The sequence below is a fragment of the Euprymna scolopes genome, chromosome 11 (genome assembly GCF_053919585.1).
Source record: "Euprymna scolopes isolate OS-2025 chromosome 11, ASM5391958v1, whole genome shotgun sequence".
Classification (NCBI taxonomy): Eukaryota; Metazoa; Mollusca; class Cephalopoda; order Sepiida; family Sepiolidae; genus Euprymna; species Euprymna scolopes.
The window spans coordinates 108652725-108665896 of record NC_136492.1 but is presented as its reverse complement, the minus strand read 5'-3'; the positions used below and the strand labels follow the sequence as shown (position 1 = coordinate 108665896).

The following is a 13172-nucleotide window of genomic DNA, read 5'->3' as shown; positions in this document are numbered from 1 at the left end:
GTGAAGCTATGCCTATTGACCTTGGTCTTGAAAAGTAGGGGCAAAATGATTAGCAGGAAGAGTTCCATAAGCCTGCTGTTCTTGGAAAGAAGCTACTGGAGTAGGAAGCTGTATTATGAGATATCAAAACTGATGAGACCACTAGATTGAGTCAAATGAGCTGGAACATAAGTTGGTTGGTTGGTTGTTTTTGTTTTACGGCATATCAACCCTTTTCGGGTTATTTAATGCCGAATCCAAAGATTTTGAAGAAAAATTTTTTAATAGAATATATTTGTTGTTTTCACGTCGGTTTCTATTTAACCCATAGTTGGGACCCTAACAGGTACTACCACTCCGGGTCAGAGTGAACCTGGGAGCAATGGTAATTAAAGGGTGGCTCCACACTCCCTAAAGCCCACAAGCTAGGGCCTCACCACTGGATATAGTTTAAGGTCATATCCAGGACCCCCATTGAGGGACTTTTACCCTCTGCAGGGGGGCAGTCGGCGTATTCTAATGCCCCACCGACAGAGCCATGGAACATAAGAATCAGGGGGTAGATCAGACAGTTCTGAAGAACATCTGCAATAATAGTCTTTTCTATAAATACTATCAACATCACGTCTGAGAGAGCTTGCAAAGATAGGGTGGAGGCCAATTAAATTGCAAATACGTTTCTGCACCTTGTTAAAAACCTTCAAATGAGACAGATTCATCAGCCCAAATATGGCAACAATACTCCATATATGGTGTAATAATTTGTAGATATCAAGAATCCTTCAATTTAGATCAGTTTCTTTTTCTTTCTGTTTTTTTTTTCTTTTTTAAATGTTGCTATAAATTCAAACTTCTTGTTTCTTTATCAGGCAGGTATCACTACTACAGTACAGGCAGTCATTATGATAAATGGACTAATCTTTCTTACGATGACTTAGATGCCCTAATTGAATGCGGAGATATTCAATTATTTGATGTGCGAGAACCAAAAGAAATCTTGGACACGGGTAAAATTCCATGTGCTGTAAATATTCCATGTAAGTAGCTTTACTTTAATCACAAACAAAAATGAGATTTCGAAATATAAGTAATACCGATGCTAATGTGTTTGTACGTTTTGCAACCTTTGAACTATTTCTAGGGGACATATGGTTTATATCGGATAAGCAGTAAAAATGATAATTTTTTTTTTACTTGACAATTTTAGACTGTTCTTCTCGCCATTTTCTTTTTTTTTTTTTTCTGTTGAATGTTTATACCCCAAAACCTAATCACATGATTACTTCACAACCACAAGAAATCTACGCGGATCATTCGAAAAGTAAAACCTCTTATTCTATCTATTTTTTTCAACTCAAAAAGTTGAAGACCTACGAAGATGGGAGGGGTACTATTAAAATGAGTAACCTTTTGTGCTCTGATCGTCATTATTCTCCTGGCACTTTTGCCAGGAATTCAGTGACACATTTCTGCTTAATGTACATTCATGACAAGAGCTGCTTTCTTACACCATCAATATCTGCAACAGAGAAATGAAACTTTCAAGTCATGAATGCATAAGTTCAGTCATCATAACAATGCAATTTTCAATCACCTCTAATCCATTTGAGTGGAATAAAAAATAGGAGGCATTACTCCTGAAATCCCCTCATAAGCAACAATGCTCTCCTAAACTGTCTTTTGGCTAAGCACATTATAACTTGTACAATTTTTCATAAATCTTGAAATTTCCACTACTAACGATTACTACGGTATTGTCCCATTGACTATTGTACACTCATTAACCTTTATCCTCGAGCGGCCTCTGGGACTTGATAGATAAGTGGTGACTCCTTTGTAAAAAAAAAAAAAAAAAAAAAAAAATACACGATTCTACCTTAGAAAATTACCTGTGAACACCCTGAAAACTGAGTTGAAAGTTATTTTTGAACTTAAAGCAGATTATTAGTTTCACATATAAATGTAATATAAATAATCCACCATTTCCAGGTCATTCTAGCATTTTAGGATGGTTAATAAATTTTTCTGTGGGAGATAAATCCAGATTTTATTTTATTTATTTATTTATTTATTTTTTATTTATTTTTTTTTTCAGATTACCATATTTGGTTGAAAGGGTTTTGTAGAATAGTGGGTTGTCGTTTGGACTTAGGGATAGTGGTAGAGTTAAGAGTTCTTTTTTATTTCTTTTAGGTGATGCTTATATCTTTGATGCAAGAGTTAGTGGTATGACACCTTCAAGGAAAGGCATTTTTAAGTTAAACTTGTCACTCTAACTTAAAGTTAGTAGCAATGTATTTTTTTCTTTTAACTCTGGTTGACTATATAAAAGTGTTTAATTGTCTCAACAGGCAAGGGCGAGAAAAGCAATTCCTAATGGAGACTAACAAGCAGGGTTGCGGTGTTGGATGGTAAAAGTCCGGCTCCTTGACCCCTGGTCCTGGATATGACCTTAAACTATATCCGATGGTGAGGCCCCAGCTTGCGGGCTTTGGGGAGTGTGGAGCCACCTTTTAATTGCCATTGCTCCCAGGTCCACTCTGACCCAGAGTGGTAGCACCTGTTAGGGTCCCAACTATGGGTTAAATAGAAACCGACTTAAAAAAACAAATATACTCTATTAAAAAATTGTTCTTCAAAATCACTGGATTCGGCATTAAATAAACCAAAAGGGTTGATATGCTGTAAAACAAAAACAACCAACCAACCAACCTTGATTCCTATGTGAAAATCTATTCTGCAGATCCATATACCAGTCTCCCACACCTATTCAGCAAGAATTTTATGAATACTTTTCATGTATGTTATTTTTTATATTTAACATTCACTTGTATGATAAATATACTCGCATATACACCCAACCAGCTTTATAGAATAAGTTAACAAAAGGATAAAAAATTTACATTGAAATTTTATGCTATCAATTCAAAAGAGAATACAATATTTAGGGATAGAGAAACTTCTTTAGGCCATGGCATTTCAAAGACGAACGCTTCTCATCAGAAGAGGGGAGTAAAGCCATTATACAGAGAAGAACTTTTTTAAAAGATAATATTGCTTTTATGGAAAGAGGATCAAAGGAAAAACGGTATAAAGAGCTATAGTAGCACAGGTGGCTTATTAATTCAGGCCCATTTATTTTTATTTTATTTTTTTATTTTTTTTTTCAGATAAGATTGTAATTCCAGATCGATCCTGGACTAATCTAATTGCCAAATTTCATTTGATTCAGGAACTGAATAACTTTCGGATTACAATCCAATTGTAATCCGATGTAATCCAGTGATCTCACTCAGACAAAATTTTCATTAATTCTGTGACATCACAACCAAAACAAAAACAGCTGTCCAGGCAGGATTTGTGGTGATCCAATGAACTGAAATATCTTGAGGAAGTAGAAGCATTGCAGTACAGTACAAAATATGATATAGATCCATGAATAAAAGCCACTGCTAAATTGTACAACTGGTAAAACCAAACAGGAAAATCATGTTAAAATAAATAAATTTATTAGACTTTTGGAGTCTGATAAAAAATTCCGACTCTGACTACTTTTAGAAATCCGACTCCAACTCCAGCTAAAACCTCCAACTCTGACATTGACTCAGACTCCAACTCCGCAATTCTGCTAACAAGAAACTGCAATGTAAAGAATAGCAAATATCCCTTGAAAAAAGTGTCTTCCAAGTGTTTGTTAGATCGTTTTTGTGTGTGCAACCTTTCTTTCATTTTGCAAATTTATGAGCAAATCTAAAAATTCTGCCCATCTTGAAGTAACTTGTGTACTTATAAATTTTTTTTGCATTCAAATGAAAAGTTTTTCATTCCATGAAATCATTTGCTTTTGAAAAACAAACTGAAATTAAAAAAAAAAAAAATTACTTTTTACATAAAATTTGAAGCTTATCCAGAATTTCACCTCACTTATGAAAAAAAAATAATAAAAAGTCTGCATGGAAAAAAATATTGTCCACAAATCATGTAAATTGATAAAGTAAATTTATTTTTATAGAGAAAATCATTTTAAGCAAGTTTTTTTTCCCCAAACTTTCAGTAGGACAAATAAAAGATGCCTTAGCAATGGAAGATGAAACATTTGTCGAGCTCTATGGAGTGAACAAACCTCAACCACAAGACACCAACATTGTTTTTGTTGGTCTTAGTCACATTAAAAGCAGTACTGCACTCGAACTTGCACATCGAGCCGGTTTTAAAAAGTGAGTTAGAATTATTATTCAAACTTTTTTTTTTTTTTTTTTTTTTTTTGCAGTCATGAATAGTTGTAAAAGCAAACAAAATCTTTATTTTTTTAAAATTTTTTAATTTTTAAAAAATTCTATCTTCCTTGAATTTTATCAAAAAATAAATGATTGCTTGTGCAGATTACAGGGGCCCGACAATATTTTTTGGACACTTTAGTATTCGACTTTCTGAGTATCATAGAGTGGCGAAATGCCTTCAATAGAATAGCATAAACATATAAAGACAATACCTGTAATAAAAATGGAAGAAAATCGATTAGGTAAGAAAAATATTTAATTTTCATCATTTTTTACAAAACACAAGCAACATTATTTTTCGGACATCGTTGAAAAACTGTTAATAGTCTGTAATATCACCTTTCTTCTCAATAACTTTTATCAATCTCTTCATAATGATCAAACATATGCACAATAACATCTCTACGTGTTTGTATTAGTTGTTTCTTGGCATCTAGTATTCGTTCTCATAGTTGATCCTCTTTCGTTATTTCAGGTCCATCATAGACAAGTTGCGCAAGCATTTCCCAAATATTTTCCATTAAATTTAGATCTGAACTTTTTGCGGGCAATTCTAAAGTAGTCATATTCACTTTAGCCATCCATTCTTTCATGAGTTTTGACACATTGATGCTGCAATTGTCTTGCTGTAGAACGAAATCATTCCCCCATCTCTCTTATCCTTGGTAGAGCTTTCTCATTCAGCAACTGTTCGTAACTTTCACTGTCCTGTCGTCCTTTCAGCCACTCCAACCATATATTTCCATTAGCAAAGATCATACCCCAAACCATAACTCCTCCGCCTCCCATCTGTTGTTTGTTCAGTACAACAGGCTCACCCCTTCTCGGCCAAGTACACTATCCATCAGGCCCATCAAACTTGAAACACTTCTCATCAGTAAATATAACCTTCTTAAAGTCAACATGCTTTGGAGAGTGTTAATAGGTGGTTAACAGTCTTGCTCCTTTGTGTTTCTTTGTTAGTGTAATTTTTTTTTCTTAGCCTTTGCATACGTCAAACCAATACTATGCAGCATTCTTTGTACTGTTCGGACGTTTACATCCAATTCACATTTCTCTTTCACTTTTCTTGCTGTAACTTTTTCTCGAGATGTCAAAAGCCATGTCACAGCCCTCTTCATTCTCCTTTCAGTCCTCATGCCAATTGATCTTTACCACCCTCTCTTCTTTTTCCGCTCTGAGTTTGTCTTCAGCATGTATTCAACCATTGATTTCGACAGTTTCAAATCCATGGCGATCCTTCTTCCTGCTGAAGGCCATCTTCCCGCTTCTTCTGTGCCAAACAAACAACTTCTTTTGAATGCATTTTATCTCATTAAACTTTGTTTTGCCAGTAGAATAGAACAGATAATTGATTCTAATAATGACAGCTAAGTATACAAATTTGAATTTGAATTTGAAATTGAAATTTGCATACAGCAACATATACGTGAACCTAGCTCTTAATAAAATAGGATTTTTTGTCATGTCCGAAAAATAATGTTGCGCAAGTTTTCGCAAAAAACTAAAATTATCAAAGCCAAACTAAAAAAAATGATTACACTAGTAGTGGATTTTCACTCCTCAACTACGTACTTACAATCTCAAAAGTTTTTGGCACTAGTAACCACCTTGAAGTACTTTTTTCAAAGTGTCCGCAAAATATTGTTGGGCTCCTGTAGTTATGGTTTAAACCAACACATCTCTGAAAATATTATTACCTACTTGCATCTCATGTCAAAATTATAAGTTCCACAAATTACCAAAAATGATCCAGTCGAAGATTTGCTAGATGTATTGTTAACAAAAAAATCTACAATTACGTACATTTTATTTAAAAATGGCAGACTAATTAAGATCAAGGGAGATGAGTCAGTTTGTTATAGAGAACAACTTTTCCTCAGTGAAACATATGCTAAAATTCGATAATTCGATGAAGTCTATTTTCATTTGTAATTCTTTTCTTACTGGATCGTTTTTATAAATTTTTGGAATTTATGCTAATACGATATATCTCATAAGTTTAAAACCTCACTAATCTTTGTAAGCATCAGATCTTTTGAAGCTATTTCCGATTGATTGTCCCAACATAACTGGGAAAAATAACCTGTTTTTAATTTTGAAAGCCTTATTAAATGATCATCGAAAAATATCATCCTAGACTTGCAAACATATGCAATCAGAGGGAGTATATCATGGCGAACAAACATGTACTACACTTGCTGCCGAAAGTGGAGTGTCATGACAAGCTAACACTATGGACCCAGCCTTCAAACAGTGTTAATGCCTGGGGAGAGGGGTGATATAGCAAAACAGATAATAGACTACCCCCTCCCCCCCAAAAATATGATCCTGGAATCCTGGATGGTAACCTGATGAATTAAAATATACTACACTGTGTAGAAATGTGTTTGTGTGTGTGTGAGGGGGGGACTGGTTAATTTTTATTGCATCTAAAACCAACTTTCTATCTTTGCATCACCAACGCTCTGATCCTCACCTGACCCCAGTTGAAATACATTCCTCTTCTTAAGGGAGTGCCATGCTTTGACAACCTTCACTCCTGATCTGAAATGGAATGAATTAAATTCATTGCCAAAGTTGCCGGAAAGAAGATATCTCGCTACCAATGCAATCCTCAGGTACTTGTACAGTTTAATCAAGACATAAAAAAAATGAAAATATCAAAGGTTACATTGTACATATCCGTTTTGGACTGAAGATCTCCAAAAAAGAATTTTATTTAATTTGATCAAGTAGTAGTTTTTTTTGTTTGTTTTTTTTTTGTTTTTTTTTTACAGCGGAAAAACGTTTTTATGACGGCGTGTTGAAGGTAGCCATCTTTGAATTTTTTTAACACACCATGGGGAGATAATTCAATTTAAAGTGCCGTCACTCCCTCTAATCTTTTAATACTAGCTTTTCTTCCTAAAAATTGAACCTTTTGCTTGGTATCATAAAATGTTTTTTCACTGTTAAAAAAAAAAAAAAAAAAACTGATCAAATTAAGTGAAATTTTATTACTGGAGAACTTCATTCCATAACAGATACGTATAATATCACTTTTTCTTTTTCTTTTTTTTTCTTGTTGATCTTTTCGGTTTTTAATGTTTTGATTAAACTGTACAAGTACCTAATCCTCTACTTGTATAAGAACCAAAGACATCCTAAGAAGTACTTTTGCCACATATGCAGAGAAACTGCTCAGAGCACCCTTTCTTGCTTCTACAGGATATAAAATTGACTTTGAAATCTAGTGAGTGATGTCTTTTTCTTCCTCCTGCTACATCTATCACAGAATAGACATTGCAAGTCTCTCTGCTGTATTATTTTCATGGCAAGTGCTCAACCGAGCTTCAGTCTGAACCCCCCCCGCAAGGCATTCACTACAACCACTGTCAGCAATTGCTCTTACCCTCTATCTGTGTAACACTAAATGAAAATTCCATGAACAGAGCTTTTCTCCCTCAGAACTGCTTCCCAGCTGACTACAACATTGTCTTCAAATCCAACATAAACAAGTTTTTGATGAGACGTCCTCAGACAAATTAACTCCAATTTCCACCACCACCGGTCATCATGGTATTGTCTAATATAATACCTATTAACTTTTATCCTTGAGTGGCCTCTGGGTCTTGATGAACAGTGACTCTATAGTATAAAAGAAAAAAAATCTGAAAATTCCACTCCATGTTTAAAAAAAAAATCTTATATTACATTACAGGGACAATTTGACCTGTTTTCAACAAAAGTCAACCATGAAAACTGTTTTTCTGTTTTTACCTCTGCCAAGGAGGTTGTTTTTGGTTGAGTTTGTCACTGTTTGTGTACAGCGTAGCATTCACATTGCTTGAGTAATTGTCACCAAACTGGGTCATAACATCCCTCTAGATCTAACTTAAAAATGACCTAGATATCCAAAAAGTCAAATTTTTAGTGATAACTTTGGTTTGGTTCATCTATGAGATTTCTGGAGGTTGAAGATTCAATCGTCAGTGTGGGTGACACTTAAAATACAATGATGAATTACTAAGGACTTCTACCCAATCATGACTGATGGAACCCCTGTTGATACTATCCCCATTAATTAAGATCCCTTCAAAATTCAATGCAGATTCCTGAGTTTGATAAGATACACCTGAAGGTCAAAGGTTTCATCAACCGAAATTTTGTGCCAAAATAATACTCAAGATAACAGTAGTCTGAAGAATCCAAATAATTCAGATAATCAATCCTCATCTCAAAAATTCGAACTTTGGTTTCATTTATCGGTAAGACTTGCTACTTGTTTCATATTGGAGTCAAGTCCTACATCTTATGACCTTGACCCTGAAAAAATTTGTTTGAAAATTTGATAGACTATTTGACCAGGATGGGCATCAAGACAGTTCCTCACATTCCCTATAGTCCAGAGCTTGCTCCCTGTGATTTTTGGTTATTCCCTAAACTCAAAGAAAACCTTAGAGGCTGTGATGAGGGGCATTGACATGCTTACACAAGAGGACTTCCATGGGGCCTTTCAGAAGTCGTTGGAATGGTACAAGTGTATTGCAGCTGGAGATGTGTGTACTATCAATAAAAGTGCCCAACTAAATGTATTCATTATTTCAATGTGACCATACTATCAGTGTCTGCTGTTGCACACCTCTGTTGTGCAGATTTTACTTTTACTTTTTTTTTTTTTTTTTTTTTTTTTTTTTTTCAAGCCTCGCATTACACATCAATCATGATTTTTTTTCAAGACTCGCATTACACATCAATCATGATTTTCATATCCTGTCTGTCCATGCAACACATATCTTCAACCCTCACTAAATATTTCACTTTCATATATCATCATTTTGGTATGCATGCCTTATAGACTCTTCTCTTGTATTATTTGGATTCTTCAAACTACTGTTCTCATCTTTTTATTTTCATGTTTCGGTGGTCATAAGCTGAAACCAAGTGTATCTTGCCAAAATTTGAAATCTGTACAGAATTTCAAACAGAACTCGTTATTTGATCTATAGGGTAGCATGCTCTCCTATCAGTCATGACCATATAGAAGTTTGAAATAATTCACAATTGCTTTCTTAGTATCGCCTGCTCTGAAGATTGAACTTTCAACCTCCACAAGAGCGTCTCTTAGAACTTAATTTTACCTAATACTTTATCTATTATGCCAAGGGTTCTTGCAGATAACTGAGATTCACAGAAATATTTTTAAATTCAACAAATTTGTCTGAAGAAGGTTGGAGATTACATCAGCCAAAACATGAGAATAACAGTCAGTAATCTGAATAATCCAAATGATCAATCCTCATCTCAAATTCAGAAACATAAGACTCTTGCACATTATTAACCAGCAGTGCATTACCATTGTCAGCTAATGGAAAAGTTCCTGAACTTGCTCCATTCATAATGTGCTCGAATTGTATAGCATGTCATCGATAAAATTGGGTGGTCACATATAGCAGAATCTATCAAGACTGGCATATTTTAATCGCTTTTGATTTATTTTTACTGATGTCACATGCCCAGGGCTTGTCAGTAATTCCATTATTGAAGTTGCAAAAATGTTGACTCTAGTCAATCCCATATTAGTGACTTGTCGTTTGAGAAGGAAATGTGTCTGGTCATTTCCCATCCCCTCAAGGCCAATCAGATCAAGGATCAAAAAGACACTCATGTTATCAAGTGCTCGCCAAATGACCTCATTAAGAGCACCACGTCTAGAGAATCTGATAGTGCTCCTTCTACACGATCTGGTGTAAAGTTCCACAACAGCACATGTGAATGTTAGTTGCAAACCTAGGTGACAGTAAGTCTGGGCCAATCCGTTTTGATTAGGTTCTAGACAACTGATGTCAGGTATCATCAACCCCCGCATCATTGTGTAACAAGTGCATAGTTTGAAGACAAGCCATAATGTACAGATTCAACTTTGATCTTCTTGATCATATCCTGGCTTTTCTATCTCCTACTCTGCTCTGGAATGATGAGGCCAGCCTGTATCCAAGAAAGAATTGTCATTTAAAAAAAAAAAAAAGTCTTGCTAGACTAAAATGCAAGTTCAACAAGATAGACCCCCCCCCCGCACCTTGTCAAATTCTTTTGGGATCTGTAGAAATCTATATTATAATTCTTACTGTCCATTGTGTTTGCATGCACAAGATTCAGTCTCCAACCTAAAATATCCAGAAAAATGGTATAAAAATTGCAAACACTTAACATTCAAGATCACCCATGTTCCAATGCGAGAAAGTGTCATGTCGGTCTTGCTGCCATGATGACAATTGTTTGGTACCAATTTATGTACTAAGTGTTCAGTAAAGACCTTTTCTAGAATGTAGTCTATTATATGGTCAACATTATCATGTTGACATACTGGTTCGAATTGGATCACGGAAGTTAAGCAAAATTGAGCATAGTTCGTATTACAACGGGTGACTATTTAGAAATACCAGGTGCTCTCTATTTATCTCAACATTGTTCCCAGTCGTCCTGCACTTTTCCTTTTACCACCGAATCTAGCAGTGCTGATTCAGGAAAGATGTGATTGGGGATTGCATAATCCTTGCCTCACAATTATATACAGCTATCCTCGCAGGGAGTGGCCATCGTCTTCAGAGACTGGATGGAGGTTATGACAATATACTTCACCACACATGCATTACTATCATTCTTTTTAACATTTAACTATTGCCACTTGTGCATTTTAGTTTTGGAGGAATTTTTTTGTTTGTTTTTTAATGAATACTACTCGGAACAAGGGGGGACAATTCAAGAAATTCTTGAAGTTTATAGCTTTTAATGTTTTTCATTTGACAAATTTTTTTTTTTTTTCTTATATAATCACTTTAATTGAACAATTTTCTTAAACTGTTCATAAAAATTTTTTTTCATTACAAAAAATGCTTCTGTAATTTAGTGTATAAAATAATTCGAAATTTGATTTTAAAATATATTTTGAATCAATAAATATTCAAATTAGTTTTGGTTTGGCTTATTGTTGATTTAGTCATTTGAGATGCCACCAATTCAGTTAGTTTCATTCCTCATGATACCAAAAAGAACTTTGAAAAAGAAATCCAGAAACATTTACAGGGCAAGAGGTGAAAAATTAATGCAGGACACGCAGCTGTCACATCTTTCCATCGGCAAAATAAAATGCTCTCTTTCTGCAGTAAGTGATAAATTTATTCAGTGTACAGTAATACTTAGTTTTAGCACCCCCCTCTATTTTTTTCACTTTGTTTTTAAAAGCTGTTATTGTATTTAACAGAGCTCGTCATTACTATGGAGGCTATGAAGAATGGTTAAAGAAACAAAACCCGCATCCACCAGAATAACCAAATGCCAGAGTCTTTGGTGGGATCTTTCTTTCAATTGACTAATTAACTGCTGACTTTGAAACAGATTTTTTTTTTCACAATGTGTGAAATGAAAATGTCTTTAAATGTTTTGTTTTTTCCTCTTAATATTTTAATTACATAATGAATGTTGCAATATATATATAAAATAAAATAAAAGACTTTTTTAACTTTGCATTTTTTTCTTTTTTTACTTCTAATTCATTCAAGTTTTAAAAATTTTGCTATTTTAATCTCTAATTCACTTTTTTTTTTTTTTTAACATTTTAATTTATACACTAGTAAGTGTATTTTTCTCCTTTTCATGGCAAGATTAGATACAAGGGTCAGGAAGTAGGATTAAAAAGTGGAGTAGCACTAACCTGTTAAAAAATGCCTGGCTATCTGTCAGCATATCTTGGTAGGATAACTCTGAGAAGGGTTAGTTTATTGCTAATCACCAAAGAGAGAAGACAAAACTTAAAACTACACAGGAGCAGCAATTAATAGGATAAGGGCCATTTCAGGAATGATCTACTTAATTTTTTGTGCCAAAGGTAAAAAAAACAAAAAACTGCAGAAACGCTTGGTAAGTATCAAATTAATGAGTAAATTCTTGTTTTCAATTGGAAGATGGATTCTTAATATTCCATGAACTGATTTGCTAAGCTACAGAAAATGTTTCATACAGTAATTTCTTTCAAATGAGTTGAATCAGCATGAAACTCTGCAGGATCTTATTTCCTTAAATGGTTTTAGCCTTTATTAAACTTTCTAAGTGCCACCTAGTAATTTTATAAATCCATTGAAGTCATCCTCTAAAGAAAAATCTGTATATACATAATCGTCGTTAAACGGAAATGTCCTCTTCCAAAATTTTCTTTTTTAAATTAAGAAAATCAAGTTTTATAAGGAAACTAAGACAAAGGGAGATAATTTGAACTTCCAAAATTGTAACAAAAGAATTTTCTATATAAAGATACTCTAATTTACATGAGTTTTGGAATATGAAGTTTGTTTTTCATTCCAAGATAAACACATGAGGATTTTCAGGGTTTTTTTTTTTCTTTTTCATATATAGGGGGAATTCTACACAACCAAATTTTATTCTAGAACTTATCAAAATACTGTTGACTAATTAAAGTCACTATTGCACTCGCAATACTGTTTTGGGGTACAATATTTCTATCAGGAGTCAAATCATGTAAAGGAATAAAATAGACACTGGCCTAAATAACTGCTGAATTCAAGTTCTATATAAAAACTGGAAGAAATTTTCACAAGACAGAATTATTCATTAAAGAGTAAAGTTTGTTTCATTTAAAAAAAAAAAAAAAAAAAAACCTTCAGAAGATGGATTTTTTTTTATCTCCAACCATCAATTGACAGCGAATAATGCACATGAGAAATTAGATTCCATGACTCGAAAAATTAGCAATTAATGATGCCTTGAATTATTTCAAAATTGTCAACCAGCTTTATGACCAGCTAATCCTTTTTTAGAAAAATCATTTACAAGATTTGTTGGAAGCATTTTCAAGAATTTGGCAGCCATTTTCTTCATCTACACATTACTAGAATAAACTTTCACACAAACACT

General features: G+C 33.9%; 1 protein-coding gene across 1 annotated transcript in view; it reads left to right on the top strand.

Annotated features, from left to right (window-relative positions):
• LOC145288063 (thiosulfate:glutathione sulfurtransferase-like) overlaps positions 1-11768 on the top strand; it is a 47738-nt gene extending 35970 nt beyond the window's left edge. The window contains exons 2-4 of the mRNA XM_080136108.1: positions 849-1016; positions 4034-4196; positions 11506-11768. Of these exons, the coding sequence (XP_079992234.1) occupies positions 849-1016; positions 4034-4196; positions 11506-11572 (398 nt within the window). The 3' untranslated portion in view covers positions 11573-11768. The remainder of the gene's footprint in view (positions 1-848; positions 1017-4033; positions 4197-11505) is intronic.
• The last annotated feature ends 1404 nt before the right edge of the window (positions 11769-13172 follow it).